The 23045-nt window shown below is 41.5% G+C and overlaps 1 protein-coding gene across 6 annotated transcripts in view; it reads left to right on the top strand.

Moving 5' to 3' along the window:
- Positions 1 to 23045, top strand: part of LOC115135135 (potassium voltage-gated channel subfamily KQT member 5-like) — a 150709-nt gene that overhangs the window by 71866 nt on the left and 55798 nt on the right. For 5 of the 6 annotated variants that reach the window (XM_029669456.2, XM_029669453.2, XM_029669454.2 and 2 more), the window contains exons 3-9: positions 1769 to 1895; positions 13833 to 14008; positions 14264 to 14389; positions 16056 to 16166; positions 16288 to 16383; positions 18732 to 18826; positions 19925 to 19951. In XM_029669456.2, coding sequence (XP_029525316.1) covers positions 1769 to 1895; positions 13833 to 14008; positions 14264 to 14389; positions 16056 to 16166; positions 16288 to 16383; positions 18732 to 18826; positions 19925 to 19951 — 758 coding nt within the window. The remainder of the gene's footprint in view (positions 1 to 1768; positions 1896 to 13832; positions 14009 to 14263; positions 14390 to 16055; positions 16167 to 16287; positions 16384 to 18731; positions 18827 to 19924; positions 19952 to 23045) is intronic. The other variant, XM_029669455.2, reaches the window with a different exon arrangement.

Below are 23045 nucleotides of genomic sequence, written 5' to 3'. Positions count from 1 at the left end.
GATTTATAAAGAGGCATTGAATCTGCAAACCTGATCTCTTCTGATGGACCATTCCAACGTTTAGGGGCCCGAATGGCAAATGCCCAGTCTCTTTTAGTTTTCAACCTAGACTTTGGAATGGTCAAAAGTTCCCTGCCAGAGGATCTCAGGCTGCTTCCTGGAGATATAAATGGGGCTAAACCAAGCCTTAAACGTGTTTAATACAATTTTGAAATTGATTCTAAAAGTGACTGGTAGCCTTGTGTAAAGAAGCTGAAATAGGTGTGATATGGTTACATTTCCTGGTGTCTGTTAAAAGCTGAGCGATTCCTGACTGAGACATGTACACAAAGAGTAACAGTAATCTAGGTGTGAGGAAATCAAAGCATGTATAACTTTCTCCAGATTTGTTACTTTTATTTCTTATTTTTTACTTATCTATTTTTTACTTAACATGTATTTTTCTTAACTGTGTTGTTGGTTAAGGTCTTGTAAGTAAGCATTTCTCTGTAAGGTCAACACCTGTTGTATTTGGCACATGTGACAAATACCAATACAATACCATTTGATTTGATTTCACTGAAATAAAATACTTGACTTTAGTTATATTTCTTAGATGATAAAAGCAAGACTGGACAATCGTCTGTAAATGCAGCTCGGGGCCAACAGTAGGCATAACCTTTTTGAGTAGTCTAGTAGGGATCACGTCCAAGGGGCAGGAGGAGGTCTTCATGTGAGCTATAGTGTCAATGAGGGACTCAAAGGATATTTGCTCAAAAGAAGCTAAAGGAAGCAGTAGACAGTTACGGAGTAGTTGCCTCAAGTGTCTCCTGACCAGAAATGCTGGTAGGGTGTCGGCTACTGTCAATTCGGGATCTAATATTTATTACATTTTCTGTAAAGAATCTTAAAAACTGTTCTCAGAGGTCAGCGGGATGCAAGCATGTCACTTACATTCAAGGGAGGCTGACGTGTGTGTAGACCTGTGTCATTTTTATCATCCACAGCAATTAGAGCCTCTCTACTGTAGACTACATGGGGTACTGGGTTGCAAACATATGAATCACTGGGTCTGCCTCTAACTGTGTGTGTGTGTGTGTGTGTGTGTGTGTGTGTGTGTGTGTGTGTGTGTGTGTGTGTGTGTGTGTGTGTGTGTGTGTGTGTGTGCGCTAACTGTACATGTGTGTGTTGAAGTGAAACAATGTAGAGAGAAAAAAATATATAAATAGAATAGAAAAATAATAACACGAGGAATAAATACACAATGGGTAACGATGACTTGGCTATATACACTTGGTACCGGTATCATGTCGATGTGCAGGGGTACGAGGTTGTTGAGGGAGATATGTACATATACAGTTGGTAGGGGTAAAGTGACTAGGCAACATGGTAGATTAAAAGTAACAGCAGCGTATGTGATGAGTCAAAAGAGTATGTGTATGTGATGAACATAATGTGTGTGTGTGTGAACTGTACATGTGTGTGTGCTGCAGTGAAACAACACAGACGCAACACTCTGCATACTAATCTTCCTGACTGCTCTCTTGTTATTTTGCAGCACCGCACAAATGAAAACACATGAATAATGGAGACATTTCATTTACTGCAGCTATAGCTTATCAAATTTAACAACCCGAGATGCTATATTGATTATTGGTGATCATTATTAATCATTTTCTTTTATACTAAAACTGTCTGGAATAAATATACTATTTTGCAGTATATTAAACTGTCTCCCGTCGCCTCTTGATTGACAATAATGGTCTATGATATAATTTGTGTCTTGTAGGAGTTTGTGATGATCGTGGTGTTTGGGCTGGAGTACATCATCAGGATATGGAGCGCAGGCTGCTGCAGTCGCTACAGGGGCTGGCAGGGACGCCTCCGCTTTTCCAGGAAACCCTTCTGTGTTATAGGTAAGTGTGTGTGTGTGCGTGTGCACCCATACCGGAAATGTAAAATAAATATATACTGTATATTCCAACATATATTATGGAATATATTTGAAATATACAGGTAACCGCCAAAATAAAGGAAACACCAACATAAAGTGTTTTTTATTTGGGCTTTGGGCCACCACGAGCCAGAACAGCTTCAATGCACCTTGGCATAGATTCTACAAGTGTCTGAATGTCTATTGAAGAAATTCTATAATTTGGTGTTCTGTTCATGGTGGTGGAAAACACTTTCTCAGGTGCCACCCGTAAGTGTACAACTGGTTTGAGATCTGGTGATTGAGACAGCAATGACATATGGTTGACATAGTTTCATGCTCATCAAACCATTCAGTGACCATTCGTGCCCTGTGGATGCGGGCATTGTCAAAATAATGGCCAAAATAATGGCCAAAATAATGGATTTTTATACATGACCCTAAGCATGATGGGACGTTAACTCAGGAACCACATCAGTGTAGAAGCACATGCTCTCAAAATACTTTGTATCTTATTATTTTTGCAGTTACCTGTATGCAGTATATAAATGTATGTAACATGTATATCAGAATATATGTTAAATGCATCAGAAATGTATTTCAAAACACATTCTGAAATGCATTAAAGAATGCATTTTAGAATATATATTTAAAATATATTCCCATATGCATTTAAATGTATTTGTAAGAAATATATTTTTATTTAAAATGTATAGTAAATATCAAAATTTGCCAAGTTATATTGGAACAAAATGGTGACTGTCTAGTAGATTCTTTGGTATCACATGCACTTATGTCAGTCTCATTAAAACCGCAGAACTGGCAGTGTACAAGCTTAACCTTTTAATCACAGAACACAACATACTGTAAGACATTAACTGACATGACAAAATGTACTATTATAAAGCCACGTCCCAACAAGCCACACCTCCAAGTCTTCTAATAGGCTGCCACCGCTACAATATATTTTATCAATATGCATTTTTTATGTACTTGACACATACCAAAAGCACTAACATGCATTTACATGCATTTAAATGACTACAAAAATGACTACAAACATGATACATTATCGGTCATCTAGTGACTCCATGTCTTTCATGTGCATATGACAAAAACAAACAAACTTGACGAGTGCATTGCAGCCAACGTCCAAGAGGCAGAACTTAACGTGTACTAGGTGGTTCCTACGAAACGAGTGCCTTTTGTGCCCCTTTGATATGTTAAGTAGAAATGATGCACCAATATTCAATTTTGAAAACCTGTTATAAAATATAAAATGAAGTGCCCTATAATATAGACCACATGGAGATTTAATAAATACGATTTTCAATATGAATAAAGACTTGCTAAAATGCCAAAATTCTGCATTTTGACATGTCCTTCCGTGCACCCTCTCGGACTTCTAGAACCATCATTGTAAAGCCCTAGTTATTTCGTTGCTTTGACAAAGTTTCCCTTTTTTTTTCATGTGATTAGTGATTCATTTATGTCTGTCCCTCATTTTAAGGTCAACCCTGGTTACCTGAACTATTTCAAAATAAACATTGAACATCAAATCGTAGCGTTAAAGCAGGCGAGCCGGTCCTATTCTTTTTGGTTATGTTCTAGTGTTTAATGATGAAAAACTGAGTGTGTCGAGCGTAACACGTCAACCCTGTTACTCATACACTGCTCAAAAAAATAAAGGGAACACTAAAATAACACATCCTAGATCTGAATTAATGAAATATTCTTATTTGAATGTGTACTTTTTGGAAATCAAATTTCAACATAGTCTGGATTTGGAGTCACACAAAATTAAAGTGGAAAACCACACTACAGGCTGATCCAACTTTGATGTAATGTCCTTAAAACAAGTCAAAATGAGGCTCAGTAGTGTGTGTGGCCTCCACGTGCCTGTATGACCTCGCTACACTCCTGAGGATCTCCTCCCAGACCTGGACTAAAGCATCCGCCAACTCCTGGACAGTCTGTGGTGCAACGTGGCGTTGGTGGATGGATCGAGACATGATGTCCCAGATGTGCTCAATTGGATTCAGGTCTGGGAAACGGGCGGTCCATAGCATCAATGCCTTCCTCTTGCAGGAACTGCTGACACACTCCAGCCACATGAGGTCTAGCATTGTCTTGCATTAGGAGGAACCCAGGGCCAACCGCACTAGCATATGGTCTCACAAGGGGTCTGAGAATCTCATCTCGGTACCTAATGGCAGTCAGAATACCTCTGGCGAGCACATGGAGGGCTGTGCGGCCCCCCAAAGAAATGCCACCCCACACCATGACTGACCCACCGCCAAACCGGTCATGCTGGAGGATGTTGCAGGCAGCAGAACATTCTCCACGGCGTCTCCAGACTCTGTCACGTCTGTCACATGTGCTTAGTGTGAACCTGCTTTCATCTGTCAAGAGCACAGGGTGCCAGTGGCGAATTTGCCAATCTTGGTGTTCTCTGTCAAATGCCAAACGTCTTGCAACCCCCACCTGTGGACGTCGGGCCCTCATACCACCCTCATTGAGTCTGGTTGAGCAGACACATGCACATTTGTGGCCTGCTGGAGGTCATTTTGCAGGGCTCTGGCAGTGCTCCTCCTGCTCCTCCTTGCACAAAGGCGGAGGTAGCGGTCCTGCTGCTGGGTTGTTGCCCTCCTACGGCCTCCTCTACGTCTCCTGATGTACTGGCCTGTCTCCTGGTAGCGCCTCCATGCTCTGGACACTACGCTGACAGACACAGCAAACCTTCTTGCCACAGCTCGCATTGATGTGCCATCCTGGATGAGCTGCACTACCTGAGCCACTTGTGTGGGTTGTAGACTCCGTCTCATGCTACCACTAGAGTGAAAGCACCGCCAGCATTCAAAAGTGACTAAAACATCAGCCAGGAAGCATAGGAACTGAAAAGTGGTCTGTGGTCACCACCTGCAGAACCACTCCTTTATTGGGGGTGTCTTGCTAATTGCCTATAATTTCCACGTGTTGTCTATTCCATTTACACAACAGCATGTGAAATTTATTGTCAATCAGTGTTGCTTCCTAAGTGGACAGTTTGATTCACAGAAGTGTGATTGACTTGGAGTTACATTGTGTTGTTTAAGTGTTCCCTTTATTTTTTTGAGCAGTGTATATAGACAGGCTAGAAATGTTTTAACAATACATTTTTGGGTGTGAATCAGGTGAAATAAAATAAAAAAATGTTAACTCATCACAATTTATATTATATCACCGGCAAAGTTTTGGCTTGGTGGGTCCTGAAAATTATCTCCATTGATCAATACCTAAAAAGTACATTAAGAAGCCAAATTAGGAAGCAATTTGGCCACCCTGTAGACTAGATGTCATAGGCATGCATTTCTGGAATATTGTCAGGCGTTACATGCATTGAACAAAGATGCAAATGTATATGCATACGTTTCAAATACATTTTACGTGACACTAAATCTAGTGAAATGTGTATATACAGTGCATTAGGGAAGTATTCAGACCCATTGACTTTTTCCACATTTTGTTACATTACAGCCTTATTCTAAAATGGATTTGTTTTTAAACTCCTCATCAACCTACACACAATACCCCATAATGACAAAGCAAAAGCAGGTTTTTATACATTTTTGCAAATGTATATATAAAAAACAATGAAATATCACATTTACATAAGTATTCAGGCCCTTCACTCAGTACTTGGTGAAGCACTTTTGGCAGCGATTACAGCCTCAAATCTTAGGTATGATCCTACAAGCTTGGCACACCTGTATTTGTGGAGTTTCTCCCATTCTTCTCTGCAGATCCTCTCAAGCTCTGTCAGGTTGGATGAGGAGCGTCTCTGCACAGCTATTTTCAGGTCTCTCCAGAGATGTTCGATTGGGTTCAAGGCCAGGCTCTGGCTGGGCCACTTAAGGACTTTCAGACCCGAATCCACTCCTGCGTTGTCTTGGCTGCTTAGGGCCGTTGTCCTGTTGGAAGGTAAACCCTTGCCCCAATCTGAGGTCCTGAGCACTCTAGAGCAGGTTTTCATCAAGGATCTCCCTGTACTTTGCCCTGTTCATCTTTCCTTCGATCCTGACTAGTCTCCCAGTCCCTGCCGCTGAAAAACATCCGCACAGCATGATGCTGTCACCACAATACTTCACCTTAGGTATAGTGCCAGGTTTCCTCCAGACATGACACTTGGTATTCAGGCCAAAGAGATCAATCTTGGTTTCATCAGACCAGAGAATCAGAATCCAGAAAAGAGCCATTAAATTCTACAACCACTTAAAAGGAAGCGATTCACAAACCTTCCATAACAAAGCCATCACCTACAGAGAGATGAACCTGGAGAAGAGTCCCCTAAGCAAGCTGGTCCTGGGGCTCTGTTCACAAACACAAACACACCCTACAGAGCCCCAGGACAACAGCACAATTAGACCCAACCAAATCATGAGAAAACAAAAAGATAATTACTTAACACATTGGAAAGAATTAACAAAAAAACAGAGCAAACTAGAATGCTATTTGGCCCTAAACAGAGAGTACACAGCGGCAGAATACCTGACCACTGTGACTGACCCAAAATTAAGGAAAGCTTTGACTATGTATACAGACTCAGTGAGCATAGCCTTGCTATTGAGAAAGGCCGCCGTAGGCAGACATGGCTCTCAAGAGAAGACAGGCTATGTGCTCACTGCCCACAAAATGAGGTGGAAACTGAGCTGCACTTCCTAACCTCCTGCCCAATGTACCATATTAGAGATACATATTTCCCCAGATCACACAGATCCACAAAGAATTCGAAAAACAAATCCAATTTGGAAAAAACTCCCATATCTACTGGGTGAAATTCCACAGTGTGCCATCACAGCAGCAAGATTTGTGACCTGTTGCCACGAGAAAAGGGCAACCAGTGAAGAACAAACACCATTGTAAATACAACCCATATTTATGCTTATTTATTTTATCTTGTGTCCTTTAACTATTTGTACATTGTGTATATATATATATATATATATATATATAATATGACATTTGTAATGTCTTTACTGTTTTGAAACTTCTGTATGTGTAATGTTTACTGTTCATTTTTGTTGTTTTTCACCTTATATATTCACTTTGTATGTTGTCTACCTCACTTGCTTTGGCAATGTTAACACATGTTTCCCATGCCAATAAAGCCCTTGAATTTAATTGAATTTAATTGAATCTTGTTTCTCATGGTCTGAGAGACCTTTAGGTGCCTTTTGGCAAACTCCAAGCGGGCTGTCATTTGCTTTTTACTGAGGAGTGGCTTCCGTCTGGCCACTCTACCATAAAGGCCATGATTGTTGGATTGCTGCAGAGATGATTGTCCTTCTGGAAGATTCTTCCATCTCCCACACTTCTTCCTAAGAATAACTGAGGGCATTGTGTTCTTGAGGACCTTCAATGCCTCAAAACATTTTTGTACCCTTCCCCAGATCTGTGCCTCGGCACAATCCTGTCTCTGCTCTCTACTGACAATTATTTCGACCTCATGGCTTGGTTTTTACTCTGACATGCACTGTCAACTGTGGGACCTTATATAGACAGGTGTGTGCCTTTCCAAATCATGTCCAATCAATTGAATTTACCACAGGTGGACTCCAATCAAGTTGTAGAAGCATCTCAAGGATGATCAATGGAAACAGGATGCACCTGAGCTCAATTTCAAGTCTCATAGCAAAAGGTCTCAATACTGATGTAAATGAAGTATTTCTGCTTTTTATTTGAATTCATTTGCAAACATTTATAAAAACCTGTTTTCATTTAGTCATTCTAGGGTATTGTGTATGTAGATTGATAAGGACAATTTTGAATTTAATCAATTTTAGAACAAGGTTGTAACGTAACAAAATGTGGAAAAAGTCAAGGGGTCTGAATACTTTCCAAAGGCACTGTATATTTTTGTATCGGTGTGTGTGCTGCACTGCAAAGGCCCTATCACTCCACCAATTGATCTTCAACAAGGCTGATTTCTGATTGAAAGATAATGCACTTAAATACACAAACAGGAAGAACAGAAGCTGGCATTGAGTTCTCATAAAAGAAAGGATAAACACAGTTTCCAAAAATCTAGATCACAATCTATGTTTTCTTTCAATAGAGAAGACTAAAACCATCCAAGGTTAGTTTCAGAGTTTGAAATGTGTTTGCTGAAATGTGATTGATGTGAATTTGAGTGAAACACAATATTGTCGTGGTTTACTGTAGGAGTAATAGTGGTTTGTATGCTTCAGGACCCTCGCTGTGATGGCCCTAAGTATGTGGGTTTGTGTAAACCCTCTTTGCCCCTCTTATTCTAACTCTCTCTTATACTCTTCCCTTTCTCCTCTGATCACGTGAAAGTGAATACTAGGTACTTTTAGATCCCTGCGATGACTCCTCCAGTACACGTGCCTATTTTCTTAACCAGTCCTAGGGCTCCAGATCAACACAGTTGAGGCCTCTGGCCCTCTCTCTGGTGTTGGGCATCAACAGTCAATTTGACCCTCCTGATAATATACCATAATACATTTGATGTACTGTTCCCACCATAGTTACTGGCTTTCTGTGGCTTTACACTACACAGTACTAATCAATTCCTAATTTTATGATTGGATCCCCCCGCCGCCAATTATGCTTGGTTTGGCCTGGTCCTCAGAGGCCGTGGTTTGTGAAGGGAAAGAAAGTTGCGCAATGCTTGTAAGGAGAATGGAGCAATAGCTTCTCTCTTTCTCTCTCTCCTCTCTCTTCTTAATAAAACCCTTAATTCTGTGAGCTAACTTGTAAGAAGTAAAGAAGTACAGTCACATTTAACATGGTAAATTCATAAGCATGAATAAATATATAAAAAAATTAAATGCAGAAGGTTTCTATTGCTAAGTGACGAGTGCGAAAATCGATGAATAACTGCTAATGGTTATTTTGGGTTCAATATAGTGAGTTCAAAGACAACTTTGGTAGTATTATAAGCTTTGAAACAACTGGTTTCTAGTAGGCTACAGAATTAGAGAAGGGCTGTTTCTCTGAAACCAGTAGTTTCAAGCAAGCCTGTTTCCCTCCCCAGTCAGAGGACCCTGCCTGTCTCACAGACTCACAGACCAGCAAGCAGCAACCTATTTAAGTTTAGAAAACAAATGCGAAGGCCAAAATTGAGGGGGAAAGCACTCATCATGTTCATCAACCTAATAATCACCCTAAGAATGCTTTCAAAATCACCATTACATTTTATTTCAACTGAGAAAACCTACAAAATAAATTGGCTCACCCCTTGCAACAGTAAACTGGTTTATTTCTCCTTTATAAAAATGTTCTTCTTGATTTCAATTTGGAAGAGAAACCAGATACTGGTGTTTGTATGTACTGTTTCTTGATGAGTAAATGGTGTCCCCATTTCATGATAGGATGTTCCCCCACGATAAAAGGGGGCCCATGACTGAAAAGGTTTGGGAAGCACTGATCTAGCTAATGATTAGCACAAATACAGATGTGCATGCTTCAGCCTATTTATTTATAGCAAAGTCACCAGGGCTGAGTTCAGTATGAAAAAACGTATTGCAACATTTAATTAAATGGAAATGGTGCTGTTCTGAACAATGTTGGGGATGTTGGGTTGTGGGTTCAAAATGCACTACTGTCCTTCAAATACGTCACTCATTTCTTCAAGCTAGAGGTCTTAACGGGTCCCCAAAAAACAGAGAGCTGTTCCAAATGGACCCGAGGACAATCAGACCTGTTCCCGAAAAGGCAAGTTTAAAAATAGACGCAAACAGACCCATGCCAGTTCGGATCCGAGAGACCCGTTCAGATTTGAGAGTAGAAAGAGAGTGAAAAGGAAATATCCGACTGGGCACTTCCAGCACCATCAACAAATTAGCGAAATTGACCAAATGTTCCACAGTTACGTGTCCTTAAAAACTTCTGATAACAAATTACTTGTTCTGATTCGATGTGTAGCATATTCAGAATCATGTTCCCGACACCGACCAAATTTTAAAAAATCGTTGTCAGTGTATTCGGAAACTATTCAGACCCCTTAACTTTTTCCACATTTTGTTACGTTACAGCCTTATTCTAAAATGCATGAAATTCCATATTTTCCTCCTCAATCTACACACAATACCCCATAATGACAAATCGATTTTTGCAAATGTATATATATATATATATATATATATATATATGGAAACGGTGCTGTTCTGAACAACCAGTTAAATTTAATTTATATATATATATATATATATATATAAATGAAATATCACATTTACATAAGTATTCAGAACCTTTACTCAGGACTTTGTTGAAGCACCTTTGGCAGCGATTAAAGCCTCGGTTCTTCGCTACAAGCTTGGCTACAAGTTTCTCCCATTCTTCTCTATAGATCCTCTAAAGCTCTGTCAGGTTGGATGGGGAGCTTCGCCGCACAGCTATTTTAAGGTCTCTTCAGAGTTATTCGATCAGGTTCAAGTCTGGGCTTTGGCTGGGCCACTCAAGGACATTCAGAGACTTGTCCCAAAGCCACTGCGTTGTCTTGACTGTGTGCTTAGGGTCATTGTCCTGTTAGAAGGTAAACCTTCACCCAGTCTGAGGTCCTGAGAGCTCTGGAGCAGGTTTTCATCAAGGATCTCTCTGTTCTCCCATCTCCACAGAGGAACTCTGGAGCTCTTGTCAGAGTTACAATTGGATTCTTGTTCACCTAAAGCCCTTCTTCCACAATTGCTAGTTTGGCTGGGTGGCCAGCTCTAGGAAGATTCTAAACTTCTTCCATTTAAGAATGACAGAGCTTTAGAGGATTCACTGTGTTCTTGGGGACCTTCAATTCCTCGACACAATCCTGTATTGGAACTCCTTTTAAAAAATGTTTTACCCCTTTTTCATGGTATCCAATTGATGGTTACAGTCTTGTCTCATCGCTGCAACCCCCAACCAAGCCGCACTGCTTCTTGACACAATGCCAACTTAACCCAGAAGCCAGCCGCACCAATGTGTTGGAGGAAACACTGTACACCTGGCGACCGTGTCAGCGTGCGCGGCGCACCCCCGGCACAGGAGTCGCTGGTGCGCGATGGGACAAGGACATCCCTACCAGCCAAGCTCTCCCCTAACCCGGACGACCCTGGGCCAATTGTACGCCACCCCAAGGGTCTCCCGGTTGCGGCTGGCTGCGACAAAGCCTGGACTTGAACCCAGAATCTCTGGTGGTACAGATAGCTCTGCGATGCAGTGCCTTAGACAACTGTGCCACTACTGCGCCACTACATACATTTCCTTCAACCTCATGGCTTGGTTTTTGCTCTGACATGCACTGTCAAATGTGGGACCTTATATAGACAGGTGTTTCCAAATCATGTCTAATCAATTGAATTTACCACAGGTGGACTCCAATCAAGTTGTAGAAACATCTCAAGAATGTTCAATGGAAACAGGACGCACCTGTGCTCAATTTTGAGTCTCATATAGCAGGCAAAGACCTGAGAGAAAATCCAACCAGGAAGTGGGAAATCTGAGGTTGGTCGATTTTCAACTCGGCCCCTATCAAAGATACAGTGGGATATTGGTCATGTTGCACTTCCTAAGGCTTCCACACGATGTCAACCGTCTTTAGAAACTTGTTTGAGGCTTCTACTGTGAAGTGGGGCTGAATGAGAGGGGAATGAGTCAGAGGTCTGGCAGCAGTCACATGCTGGTCTCGCGCATTTGACATGAGAGGTATCTCCCGGTCCTATGCTTTTCTGAAGACAAAGAAATTCTCTGGTTGGAATATTATTGAATATTTATGTTAAAAACATCCTAAAGATTGATTCCATACATCATTTGACAAATTTCTCCGGGCTGTAACGGAACTTTATGACATTTCGTTTGCAACTAGTGAACGCGCTTTGTGAGTTTTGATTTGTTTACCAAACGCACTAACAAAAGTAGCTATTTGGACATAAATGATGGACATTATCGAACAAAACAAACATTTATTCTGGAACTGGGATTCCTGGGAGTGCATTCTGATGAAGATCATCAAAGGTAAGTGAATATTTATCATGTTATTTCTGACTTCTGTTGACTCCAACATGGCGGATATATGTATTTGTTTGTCTGAACGCCGTACTCAGATTATTGCATGGTTTGCTTTTTCCGTAAAGCTTTTTTGAAATCTGACACAGCGGTTGCATTAAGGAGAAGTATATCTATATTTCCATGTATAACACTTGTATTTTCATCAACATTAGTGATTAATTCTATCTCTATTTCTGCTTTTTGTGACTCTACTCTTTGGCTGGAAAAATGGCTGTGTTTTTGTGACTTGGCTCTGACCTAACATAATCATTTGTTGTGCTTTCGCTCTAAAGCCTATTTGAAATCGGACACTGTGGCTGGATTAACGAGAAGTTTATCTTTAAAATGGTGTAAAATACTTTTATCTTGAGGAATTTTAATTATGAGATTTCTGTTGTTTTGACTTTGGGGCCCTGCACTTTCACTGGCTGTTGTCATATCGATCCCTTTAACGGGATTTCAGAAGTTTTAAAGAACTGGTTTAAAACTTTACAAGTGTGAAGCAATTACCAAGAAAAGCGGGTGCTTAATCAACAAATGTCAGCAATAGGCTAATGACAATGAGCACAAAATTAAAAAGGCAATTCAAAGGACTTTAGCCAACAAAAATGTCTTAACAAAATTAAACAAAACACTTTTTGCACTGTTTTAGATTGATAAATAGCCATACAATAATAACAATGATATACAATAATAGTAATAATAATTTAAAAAATCGAATAAATATGATAAATTCTAAAATTGCATCAAACCTGAATAGCGAGTAGCATCACACAGTCCATTTAGCTGTGCCAACGTTCTTTTCATCTTTGTCCACGGCAGTATTGTCCCCTTGTCGGCATCTTTTCACTATACTCTTTCTCATCTAACTTTTGTTTTCCTTCAATGAAAAAGCCTCCTTCGTAATCAATAGTAGCCTGGACCAAGGCTCCTCTCATTCACTCTCTCTCTCTCTCTCTCTCCTCTGAAGTAAGCGCATGTGAGGTGAGCAGCCGGAACCAGTTTTAGCGGGATATAAGCAATACGTTTTAATGAGTTGCAATTAGCTGACACAGATAAAAAAGCTCTAGCAATTCTAATCACCTCACACATTAAATGAAGAGAGGATGGATCTAATCAGGTCCAGTCGGTAAATACGTTTTATTTGCACATACTCGAGACCCGTGTCAATTATATCAGACCTGAGACACGTGGCAATTATATCAGAATCGACCAAGATCGGAGACAAAACTCAAAATGTAGGATCAGCTCAGATCCCGAGCTGGATCTCGGAATTTCCTGTCTGTTGGATCCGTGAAGACATCTACTTCAAGCCACATCCTGCCACACCCACCAAATTGAGCAAACATAGGCTATCTCAAAGTCTGTTCAAGAACAATGAAGAACGTTTTGGGGAAATGTGTTGTTCAGTACAAGCCGTTACGCAACGTAGCAAATGTTCAATCAAACCCAAGAACAGAATTTCTCACAGTCATTCTTCAAACAAATTGCCAAACGTGGTTACTTTCGGAATTGTTAGAGTTAGACTAACAATTTAAAGTAATACAGAAATGATTGGCAGGCTATTTCAGTTGTGGTTGGGATATAATGACAAAATTATCAGGAACTTTTGGGATGTATTTTTTTGGGATGTAATTTTTTTTTTTTTTTATCTCATGAGGGATATGCCCCCAGAACCCCATAGAAGGGTGCTGACCCCGGAGGCCATTGACCCTGACCCCCCCAATATGCAACACAAAGTTACTTTGTGATAGTATCACGTGTGTCGTTCATACACACTGCAATACATTATCGGTAGGCTCTCATGGAAGTTTACAAGACTGTAAATACTACTATAGTATTGAAGTTTGTTTTGGTGACTTTTCCCCATTGCCCATTATCTGTCATTGTCTCTTTCCAGACATCATTGTACTCATAGCTTCCATTGCTGTGGTGTCAGCGGGTAGCCAAGGTAACATCTTTGCCACCTCAGCATTGAGGAGCCTTCGCTTCCTGCAGATCCTGCGAATGGTGCGCATGGACCGCAGAGGGGGCACCTGGAAACTACTGGGATCTGTTGTCTACGCGCACAGTAAGGTACGACCATGTTTGTAGTCTAATTCAGCATGGACAACAGTCTGGCCTACATAGTCCTATGTACTCTGTTGTCCTACAAAAAAATAGGAGGATGAGCTCCCTAGTGTCTGGTTCCTCTCAAGCTTTCTTGCTAGTGAATGTTTTCTTCACTGTCACCTCAACTTGATCTTTAGGGATTTAGGACCTGGTTGACACAACAAATACAGTGAGATTGGATATATTTGTTTACACAAATAATACATTGATTCCCTATAGGAGTTGGTGACAGCTTGGTACATTGGTTTCCTGGTGCTTATCTTCTCTTCGTTCCTGGTCTATCTTGTGGAGAAGGAGTTCAACAAAGACTTTGCCACCTATGCTGATGCTCTGTGGTGGGGCACAGTGAGTCTACACACACACACACGCACGCACACACACTGGCCCATGCATACACCATACAAACACACGTGCACACTCCCTACATACACACAATGATTTGTAGTTTGATCAAGATGTTTCTATGTAGCCCATATTGATATTCACAGGACTGAAGTTTAATCAGCAGCTACAAGAAAACAACCTAACCAGCCCATCTCTGAAAGACAAAGAGAAAGAGTAGCTTTAATATCATTACTGGACTTGCCGACCAGTCTATAATATGACAACAAATACAACAAAATCAACTAAACAAAAAAAATGTAAATAGCACATTATCGAAGGGTCCAGACATGCGATTTCACTTGTATTGGAGAAACGTACACCCAACCAGGGATTCCCTTCACCAACCATCCTGTTTGTGTAGTATGGGAGCTCTGAAAAAAAATGAACAAAGGCTCCAATAACACCCGAATACGTCCTTTTAGAAATGGAAAAGCTCTCAGTATAGTGATGCAGGTCTTTATAAGTTGTACACATGAAATTGTGTAATTCTGAACTTTATCTGCAACATTATATTGCATTGTGTTGTGACTTGAGAGATACCGGTCTGTCGTTCTGCATGTAACTGCCAAAATAAATGAAAACACTAGTAAGTGAGGGATACAAAGTATATTGAAAGCAGGTGCTTCCACACAGGAAGTTCCAGACACTTGTAGAATCTATGCCAAGGCTCATTGAAGCTGTTCTGGTGGCTCATGGGGACCCAACACCCTATTAAGACACTTTATGTTGGTGTTTCCTTTATTTTGGCAGTTACCTGTGGCAACAGGCTTCACGGCGAATGGAACAGCTGGATATGGGAAAACGTCTTGAGTCTCACAAAATGGAATAATGTTGCGGCTACATTTCGGAATGACACAATTTCATGTATACAACAGCTAAAGACCTGCATCACTATACGGACAGCGTTTCGGTTTCTAAAAGGACATATTTGGTTGTTTTTCAAGCATTCGTGCATGTTTTTTCAGAGACCCCATTATAGAGACCACGTACTGCACAACGAGGATGAGGAAATTAATGGTTGGGGTAAGTTTAGGGTAAGTTGGAGTAAGTTTCCCAAAACAAGTGAAATCGCTTTAAAAAAAATCTGGACCCTTAACATCACATTTACAACAAAAAAATGCAAATTTTGTTGTAAAAAGCAAATTTATTCTTTAATGACCATGTGGCATAACAGAGCTACAAGGTCATGCTTAAAATTACCCAATCAATTAATGTAATTTACAGTGTCTGTCAGGGGAGACTGGGCTATTAGATGTGCAAGGAGGGACAGGGAGAGGAAGGAGGTCACTGAAATACACAACACACAAAAGTGCAGTGTTATTCAAACCTAGTCCCGGAGGGCTCTATGGGGTGGATATTTCTATTCAGGAAGGAATTGACTGATTTGAAAATGGAATTTACCTAAATACTACAAAACGGCATTTGGGAAATCAAATCAAATCAAATAACATTTATTTATATAGCCCTTCGTACATCAGTTGATATCTCAAAGTGCTGTACAGAAACACTGGCCTAGAGTAATGGTGGATAATTCAGTTTTTCTGTGCATCTTGTGGGGCTGTGGGAGGTACAGTGTAACTATTGTATTGTGACTTCTGAACTCTGTGATGATGATGTGTGTGTCTAGATCACGCTGACAACCATCGGCTACGGAGACAAGACTCCTCAGACGTGGACGGGTCGTCTGATCTCAGCTGGCTTTGCTCTGATGGGGATCTCCTTCTTCGCCCTGCCTGCCGTGAGACACAGACAACCACAGACACACACACACACACACACACACACAGTTTGAAGTTAATTCACCAAACGCGGTGTCAAGACCCACAGATTCAGTCCATCGTGTGTATGTGTGTGTACAGGGTATCCTGGGCTCAGGCTTTGCCCTGAAGGTACAGGAGCAGCACAGACAAAAACACTTTGAGAAGAGGAGGAACCCAGCAGCCAGCCTCATCCAGGTACACAACACACACTAACAAGTTTATCACCAGACATGCTATAACTGTTCCATTGGAGGCTGGTGAGGGGAGGAAGGCTGATAATGGTGGAAGGATTGGAGTGAATGGAATGGTATCAAATGCATGAAAAACCAGGTATTTTATGTGTTTGATATCATTCCATTAATTTTGTTCTAAACATTACTATGATCCCATCATCCCCATTTACAGTGCCACCTGCTACCACTGAACTGGTGTGTGTGTGTGTGTGTGTGTGTGTGTGTGTGTGTGTGTGTGTGTGTGTGAGAGAAAGTGAACATGCCTGCTTGTCTTTGTATCAGTGTGTGTGTTTATATACAGTTCCAATCAATAATAATAGTGAATACATCAAAACTATGAAAGAACACATATGGAATCATGTAGTAACCAAAAAGGTGTTAAACAAATTAAAATAGATTTTATATTTGAGATTCTTCAAAGTAGCCACCCCTTGCCTTGATTACAGCTTTACCAAATAGGGCTATCTTCTGTATACCACTCCTACCTTGTCACAACTCGACTGAATGGCTCAAATGCATAAAGAAGGAAAGAAATTCCACAAATTAACTTTTAACAAGGCACACATGTTAATTGAAATGCATTCCAGGTGACGACCTCATGAAGCTGGTTGAGAGAATGCCAAGAATGTGCAAAGCTGTCATCAAGGCAAAGGCTGGCTACTTTGAAGAATCTCAAATATAAAATAGTTTTTGATTGGTTTAACACTTTTTTGGTTACCACATGTTTCCATATGTGTTATGTCATAGTTTTGATGTCTTCACTATTATTCTCCAATGTAGAAAATAGTAAAAAATAAGAAAAACCCTTGAATGAGTAGCTGTGTCCAAACTTCTGACTGGTACTGTATGTGTATGCGTGTGTGTAGAAACATGCACGTGTGTGTAGTCGATACCTAATCGTGGCTGAGACTCTTTGTCCTCTCTCAGGTCCAAAGGAAATACAGAGGTGATATTTATGAGCTGTTTCCACTAGAGCCCAGGGTGGATTTCCCTCTACGCAATAGCTCATCCTATCAGACTAGACCTGGACTATTACAATACCCCATCAACGCAACATACACAATGAACTCAAAAACACACACAAAACACACACATATCTTGTTTTTCAAGAGATTTTAACATCAAGCAGAAGAGATAACGATTAGGCTACTCGTTTGATTCATGTATTCAATTTAGCTCTCCTGTTCCACCGCTTTAAGGCAAACAGGCAACTCCATTTGCTCTATTCATCATTTCTGTATAGTATGGCTGAGTTGATAAGGACCTCAACACTTCTTCATCTGACCAGATATTTTCTCTCGACAGATGGACTTACATCTGCAGTCGGCAGGAATGTGTTATCTCTGTTGTTTGTTAGCCCCTGGTCTTTCGCTTTGTATATACACTGAGTGTACAAAACATTAGGAACACCGTCCCCCCTTTTGCCCTCAAAACAGCCTCAAAGCATGGACCAATATGGCAAAAGCGTTCCACAGAGATGCTGGCCCATGTTGACACCAATGCTTCCCACAGTTGTGTCAAGTGTCCTTTGGGTGGTGGACCATTCTTGATACACACAGGAAACTGTTGACCATGAAACATCCAGCAGCGATGCAGTTCTCATCACAAACTGGTGCGTCTACCACACCCCGTTCAAAGGCACTTAAATATCTTGCCCATTCAGCCTGAGTGGCACACATACACAATCCATGTCTCAATTGTGTCAAGGCTTAAAAATCCTCTGTTAAACTGTCCCCTCCCATTCATCGACACTGATTGAAGTTAGATTTAACAAGTGACATCAATAAGGGATCATTCACCAGGTGAATCCATGTGGAAAAGCAGGTGTTCTTAATGTTTTGTACACTCTTGGTATGTGTGTCTGTCTGTGTATGTGTTGTGCACCTCTATTCGTGTGTGTATTAAGTGTACCCTATCTCCTCACCATGTTGCCATTGCTCCCGTCTATGTATGTCTCTCTATGCGTGTCACCTCATATCTCAGGCTGCTTGGCGTCTCTACTCCACCGACGGTGCCCGTACCTACCTCAGTGCCACGTGGCAGCACTACCAGGGCGCCCACTCCCCCTTCAGGCATGTATCCCCCCCCCTCCGCCCCATGATGCCTTGACACCACCGGTTTTACTAATCACTCTCTTTGTTTTATTTCTCTTTCTTTCTTTCTTACCCCAATCCCCCTTCCTCCCTCCTCCATTCCCTCTGGCCTTGTTTTATTTTGTATTATCCCCCCGTTCTCCCTCCCCCCTCTCTCTCTCTCTCTCTCTCTCTCTCTCTCTGTTTTTCTTTTGTTTTCTGTTGACTCTGCACGTAGTGTGTCTGGCGTAGTTATGCTGCTGATGAGAACTCGGTTTCCATAGCTACCTGGAAGCCTCATTTGAAGGCGTTGCATACCTGCAGTCCTGCGAAGTAGGTAACAACTAAAGTATGGCTGCTGCTCTGCTCCTATTTGGTCTCTGTGCTTTTTTTAGCGGTTGGTCTCTTGTGGATATTTCTCCCTACTTGAGTTTTAATCAGCTCGTCAACTCCTTTTGACATTCCTTCCTATACTTATTTTGCTGTTATTATAATTTGATACTTGTATGGTTACAATACTTTCATATATGACTTTTTTTTAAGGTCCACAGTCATCAAATATTCCAATATTTCCAGGCGTCCACCCACAAAGAACCAACTTACAAATACTTTGTTTTCAATTAATTCATTTAAACATTGAAAGTAAAACGGAGTGTACAAACACTCTTATGTTGTCCAGAAATGACATCCATGTTTTCTCTGTAGACTTTAAGGTGTGTTTAAGGGCACATGAGAGTATCCTGGAAATATTCACAGGACGACCTGCTTTATCGCTCGCTCGCTCTTTCTCACGCAAACATACACATACACACCCTATAGGTCTACGTCCAGTGTGGGCGCAAACACAAACATCTGCTTTTTCAATCACAAATACACACCCCACTGGGCACAGAAGTCAGTTCAACGTCTAGCTTTGAATTACCTTTGGTTCAACTAATGTGAATTCAACGCGAAATAAACACAAAATATCACCAATATCCACATTAATGTCATCACACATAATTTTTGGGATGAATGACGTGCAAACAACATTGATTTAACCAATTTTTGCCCAGGGACACACGTCTTTCTATCTTCTATCTCTGTCTGCCGGTGTTCTCCGAGCCCTGTTGAGTGGCACAGCTATTGCTTGCATGTGTGCCTGCTGCAATGTTCTGTAAACTAGTTGACAAAATTGGTCTTGCACAAGGCTTTGAATGTAGTGGTTCGTGTTCTTTATGCCTAACGGTTTGTCTTCTGACGTCATGTCTCGCATGCGATACACACAGGGAGGACGTTACAGTATGAAGCTGGCTGACTTCTTCATCTCTCTCTCCCTGTGTGTGGTGTAGGGAGACCCTGTAGACTCTGTCATTAACGACTGATATCTCTTCTTGTCTCGACTGATATCTCTCTCTTGTCTCTCTCCTCTCTTCTCACTAACACCTAAAGGAAAGAACAGGGTGAGACGATTAGCAGGTTTGTAGCTCTCGTCTCTATACACATCACGCAATGGTTCATTCAAACACATTCACTCTAAAAAGAAGACCTATGCTGGTTGATAAACGTGTTGAAACTGAACCCTTGTTTTCAAATTGTTTTGAAAGTCACTGTTTGGCCAGAGCTTGCGCTCACCTGGTGTCCCTGGTCAGAATCAGTCCCTGGTCAGAGGGGAACAACAGTGCTATGAAAGTCACCATCCTGGTTTGAGAAATGGCTCTCTAGTGTAGCAGCCTATGTCTCCCAGAGCACCATGGTCTCTCTTGGCTCCTGGCTTTCCAAGCCACCATGACTGGAGTACCACTTTTCTCTGTCTCTGCCGTGTTTGAGAGAGTATCTGAGTGTGATTCTTTGCTTACTGTGTGTGTGTGTGTGTGTGTGTGTGTGTGTGTGTGTGTGTGTGTGTGTGTGTGTGTGTGTGTGTGTGTGTGTGTGTGTGTGTGTGTGTGTGTGTGTGTGTGTGTGTGTGTTTCTACGATATGTGTGTGTTATGTGCAAACCAGCGTCTGTACCATGTCTGCACCATGACGCGCGTTTTCCATTCCAAGGGTATTTATTTAACTTGTCAAACACCAGTCTCGGTCGGCAGGCCGAGAGACAAGGAGAGGAGGAGGGAGAGACAGAGAGATCTGTAACTTTAAGTATGATTTCAGGTTATTGTTTTTACAATACAGGGCTCCTTTAGCAACGGTGGATTCCTCGTGTCATGCCAGTGCAGCTAAATTTGGACTTTATGTTGAGAGACATATGCACAGCACATGCGCAGGCACACACGCACACACACACACACCACACCACACCACACCACGCACACACACACACACACACACACACGCACACACAACCAAACTGTCATTCCCTGCTAATCCTCCAAGCTGTTAGAAGTCATGAGGTTTTGTATGCTTTCATTGGCTTCTCAAGTAACTTGTGTTGTGGTTTAGTCAATTAGGCGAGAGCTTTTGAAATCGTAATTATAGCCCAGCTTTTCATACCCTAAAATGTATACAATACAATTAGCTGTATAATAGGATTTTTCCTAAGCATCGCTCACATCAACGGTTGAGAACTTAGCTAATGTTATAATTGCTTTACAGTAGCAAATTAGTCTGGTAAAACGGACTTATATACTCAACAGGCACTAAAAAGCTAAACACTGTGTGTGTTTGTGTGTGCGTGCGCGTGCATGTGCGTGCGTGTGAGTAAGTGGGTGGGTGGGTGGTCTGTTTATATGTGTGAGAGTATGAGAATTGGGGTGTGTCTGCTTATTTTGCTCTTTTCACAACTTCTGACTTCTGACTATCTAGAATGTAAGGACACAACCACCATAAATGACTCGCATGGTTTGTATTGCAACTCCTACAGCTAAAGGTGTGTGAGCTACTGTATATAATCAGACCATAGAATGCGAGATATACTGTATAATCGGCAGTTTACAGTTCTGACCACAGGAGGTTGGTGGCACCTTAATTGGGGAGAACGGGCTCGTGGTAACGACTGGAGCAGAATCAGTGGAATGGTATCCAATACATTAAACACATGGTTTCCAGGTGTTTGATGCCATTCCTTTTACTCTGTTCCAGCCATTATTATGAGTCATCCTCCCCTCAGCAACCTCCACTGCTTCTGACAGTATTGACCGTACAGATGTCTCTCGTCCCTCCCTTCCCCACTCATTGGTGTTTTAACCCCTTCCTCCTCTATCTGTCTTCCTCCCTACCTCCCTAGTGAGGGGCATAGTAATAGGAGGCGCTTCAGAAGGTATTACGCACGGACATTTAGGAAGTACCCACTACCCAGCATCCTCTCCTCCCTGGTCACATGATCTCTGGGAATGCTGACTAACTGCCAGGTGCATGGAGGATGATGAGAGAACCCCAAAACTGTCACCTACCCCCTCCCCATGAAATAATTGTATTAACCTGTTGTTTGTCTAATGGGACTGCTGCCTGTTACATGTTGCCTGTTGGTTTCGACCCCCACCTCCCTTGGACCCCCTTATCAGACACAACCCCTAAATAACTGCATAACTCCCGGTCCCCTTATATAGCAGAAGTAGTTCTGTGTGTAGAAATCAGAACTCTTAACAAAGTTTTTCATCGCCATAAAATCTACAGTCTATCTAGACCTCCATTTGTCTGCTGAGGTCTCTTGGCTTAGTTGCATGGTGCCACTGCATATCCTCGTAAAAAATGGTCACCACCACCCCGACTGACCTTTGACCTCACTCATCCCACACGGCATTGATGCATCTTCCTTTACCTAGGCTTGGGCAAGGTCCCTGTTATCATGAATAACTTCCTAATGGTTACTGGAGCACAATATTCCCTCCTGAATTTTCCACAGAAACTGGGAGTTTGCTCACTGATCATTGGTGCCTGAAAAATCAAGCCTGACCATTGGGCCTGCTGTCACTCCATCTGATTGGTTCACAGCATTGCATGCTTCTCTTGTTGTCACGGCAGGGGTTAGGGTGTGTCTCAGGTAGAGGCTGTCTGCATCTCCCACCCATCTATAAAGCTACAGTATATCTAAGCACAGGCTCACTGGCACAATACAGGTCTAAGTGTCCTTGAGATACTGAGATACTAGCTTACAGTATAAGTAGGAAGAGAGCTTCTATGCATCTGTATAAATTGTAGATCTTGCGGTGTTCCCTGGTTATTGTCTTTGTCTTGGAACACTAATCAGTGTCATACTACTGCCTTTGATATCTACAACATTAGTCCCCAAGAGCTACTATAGAGGTCCTGGAGCGCTACAAGGTGTTTACCCTCTTAGAAAAAAAGGGTTCTTCGTTTTTCCCCATAGGAAACCCCTTTTTGGTTCCAGGTATAGCAAGGATTCTACTTAGATCCTTTTAGTGGTGAAATAGTTCCACATACAGTGTCATCAGAAAGTATTCAGACCCCTTCAATTTTTTTCACATTTTGTTACGTTACAGCCTTATTCTAAAATGTATTAAATACATGTTTTTCCTCATCAATCTACACACAATACCCCATAATGACAAAGCAACATTTTTGCAAATGTTTTAAAAATAATAAACAGAAATACCTTATTTCCATAAATATTC

This window comes from Oncorhynchus nerka, linkage group LG10 (genome assembly GCF_034236695.1).
Source record: "Oncorhynchus nerka isolate Pitt River linkage group LG10, Oner_Uvic_2.0, whole genome shotgun sequence".
Taxonomy (NCBI): Eukaryota; Metazoa; Chordata; class Actinopteri; order Salmoniformes; family Salmonidae; genus Oncorhynchus; species Oncorhynchus nerka.
This window is presented reverse-complemented; position numbering and strand designations above follow the sequence as displayed.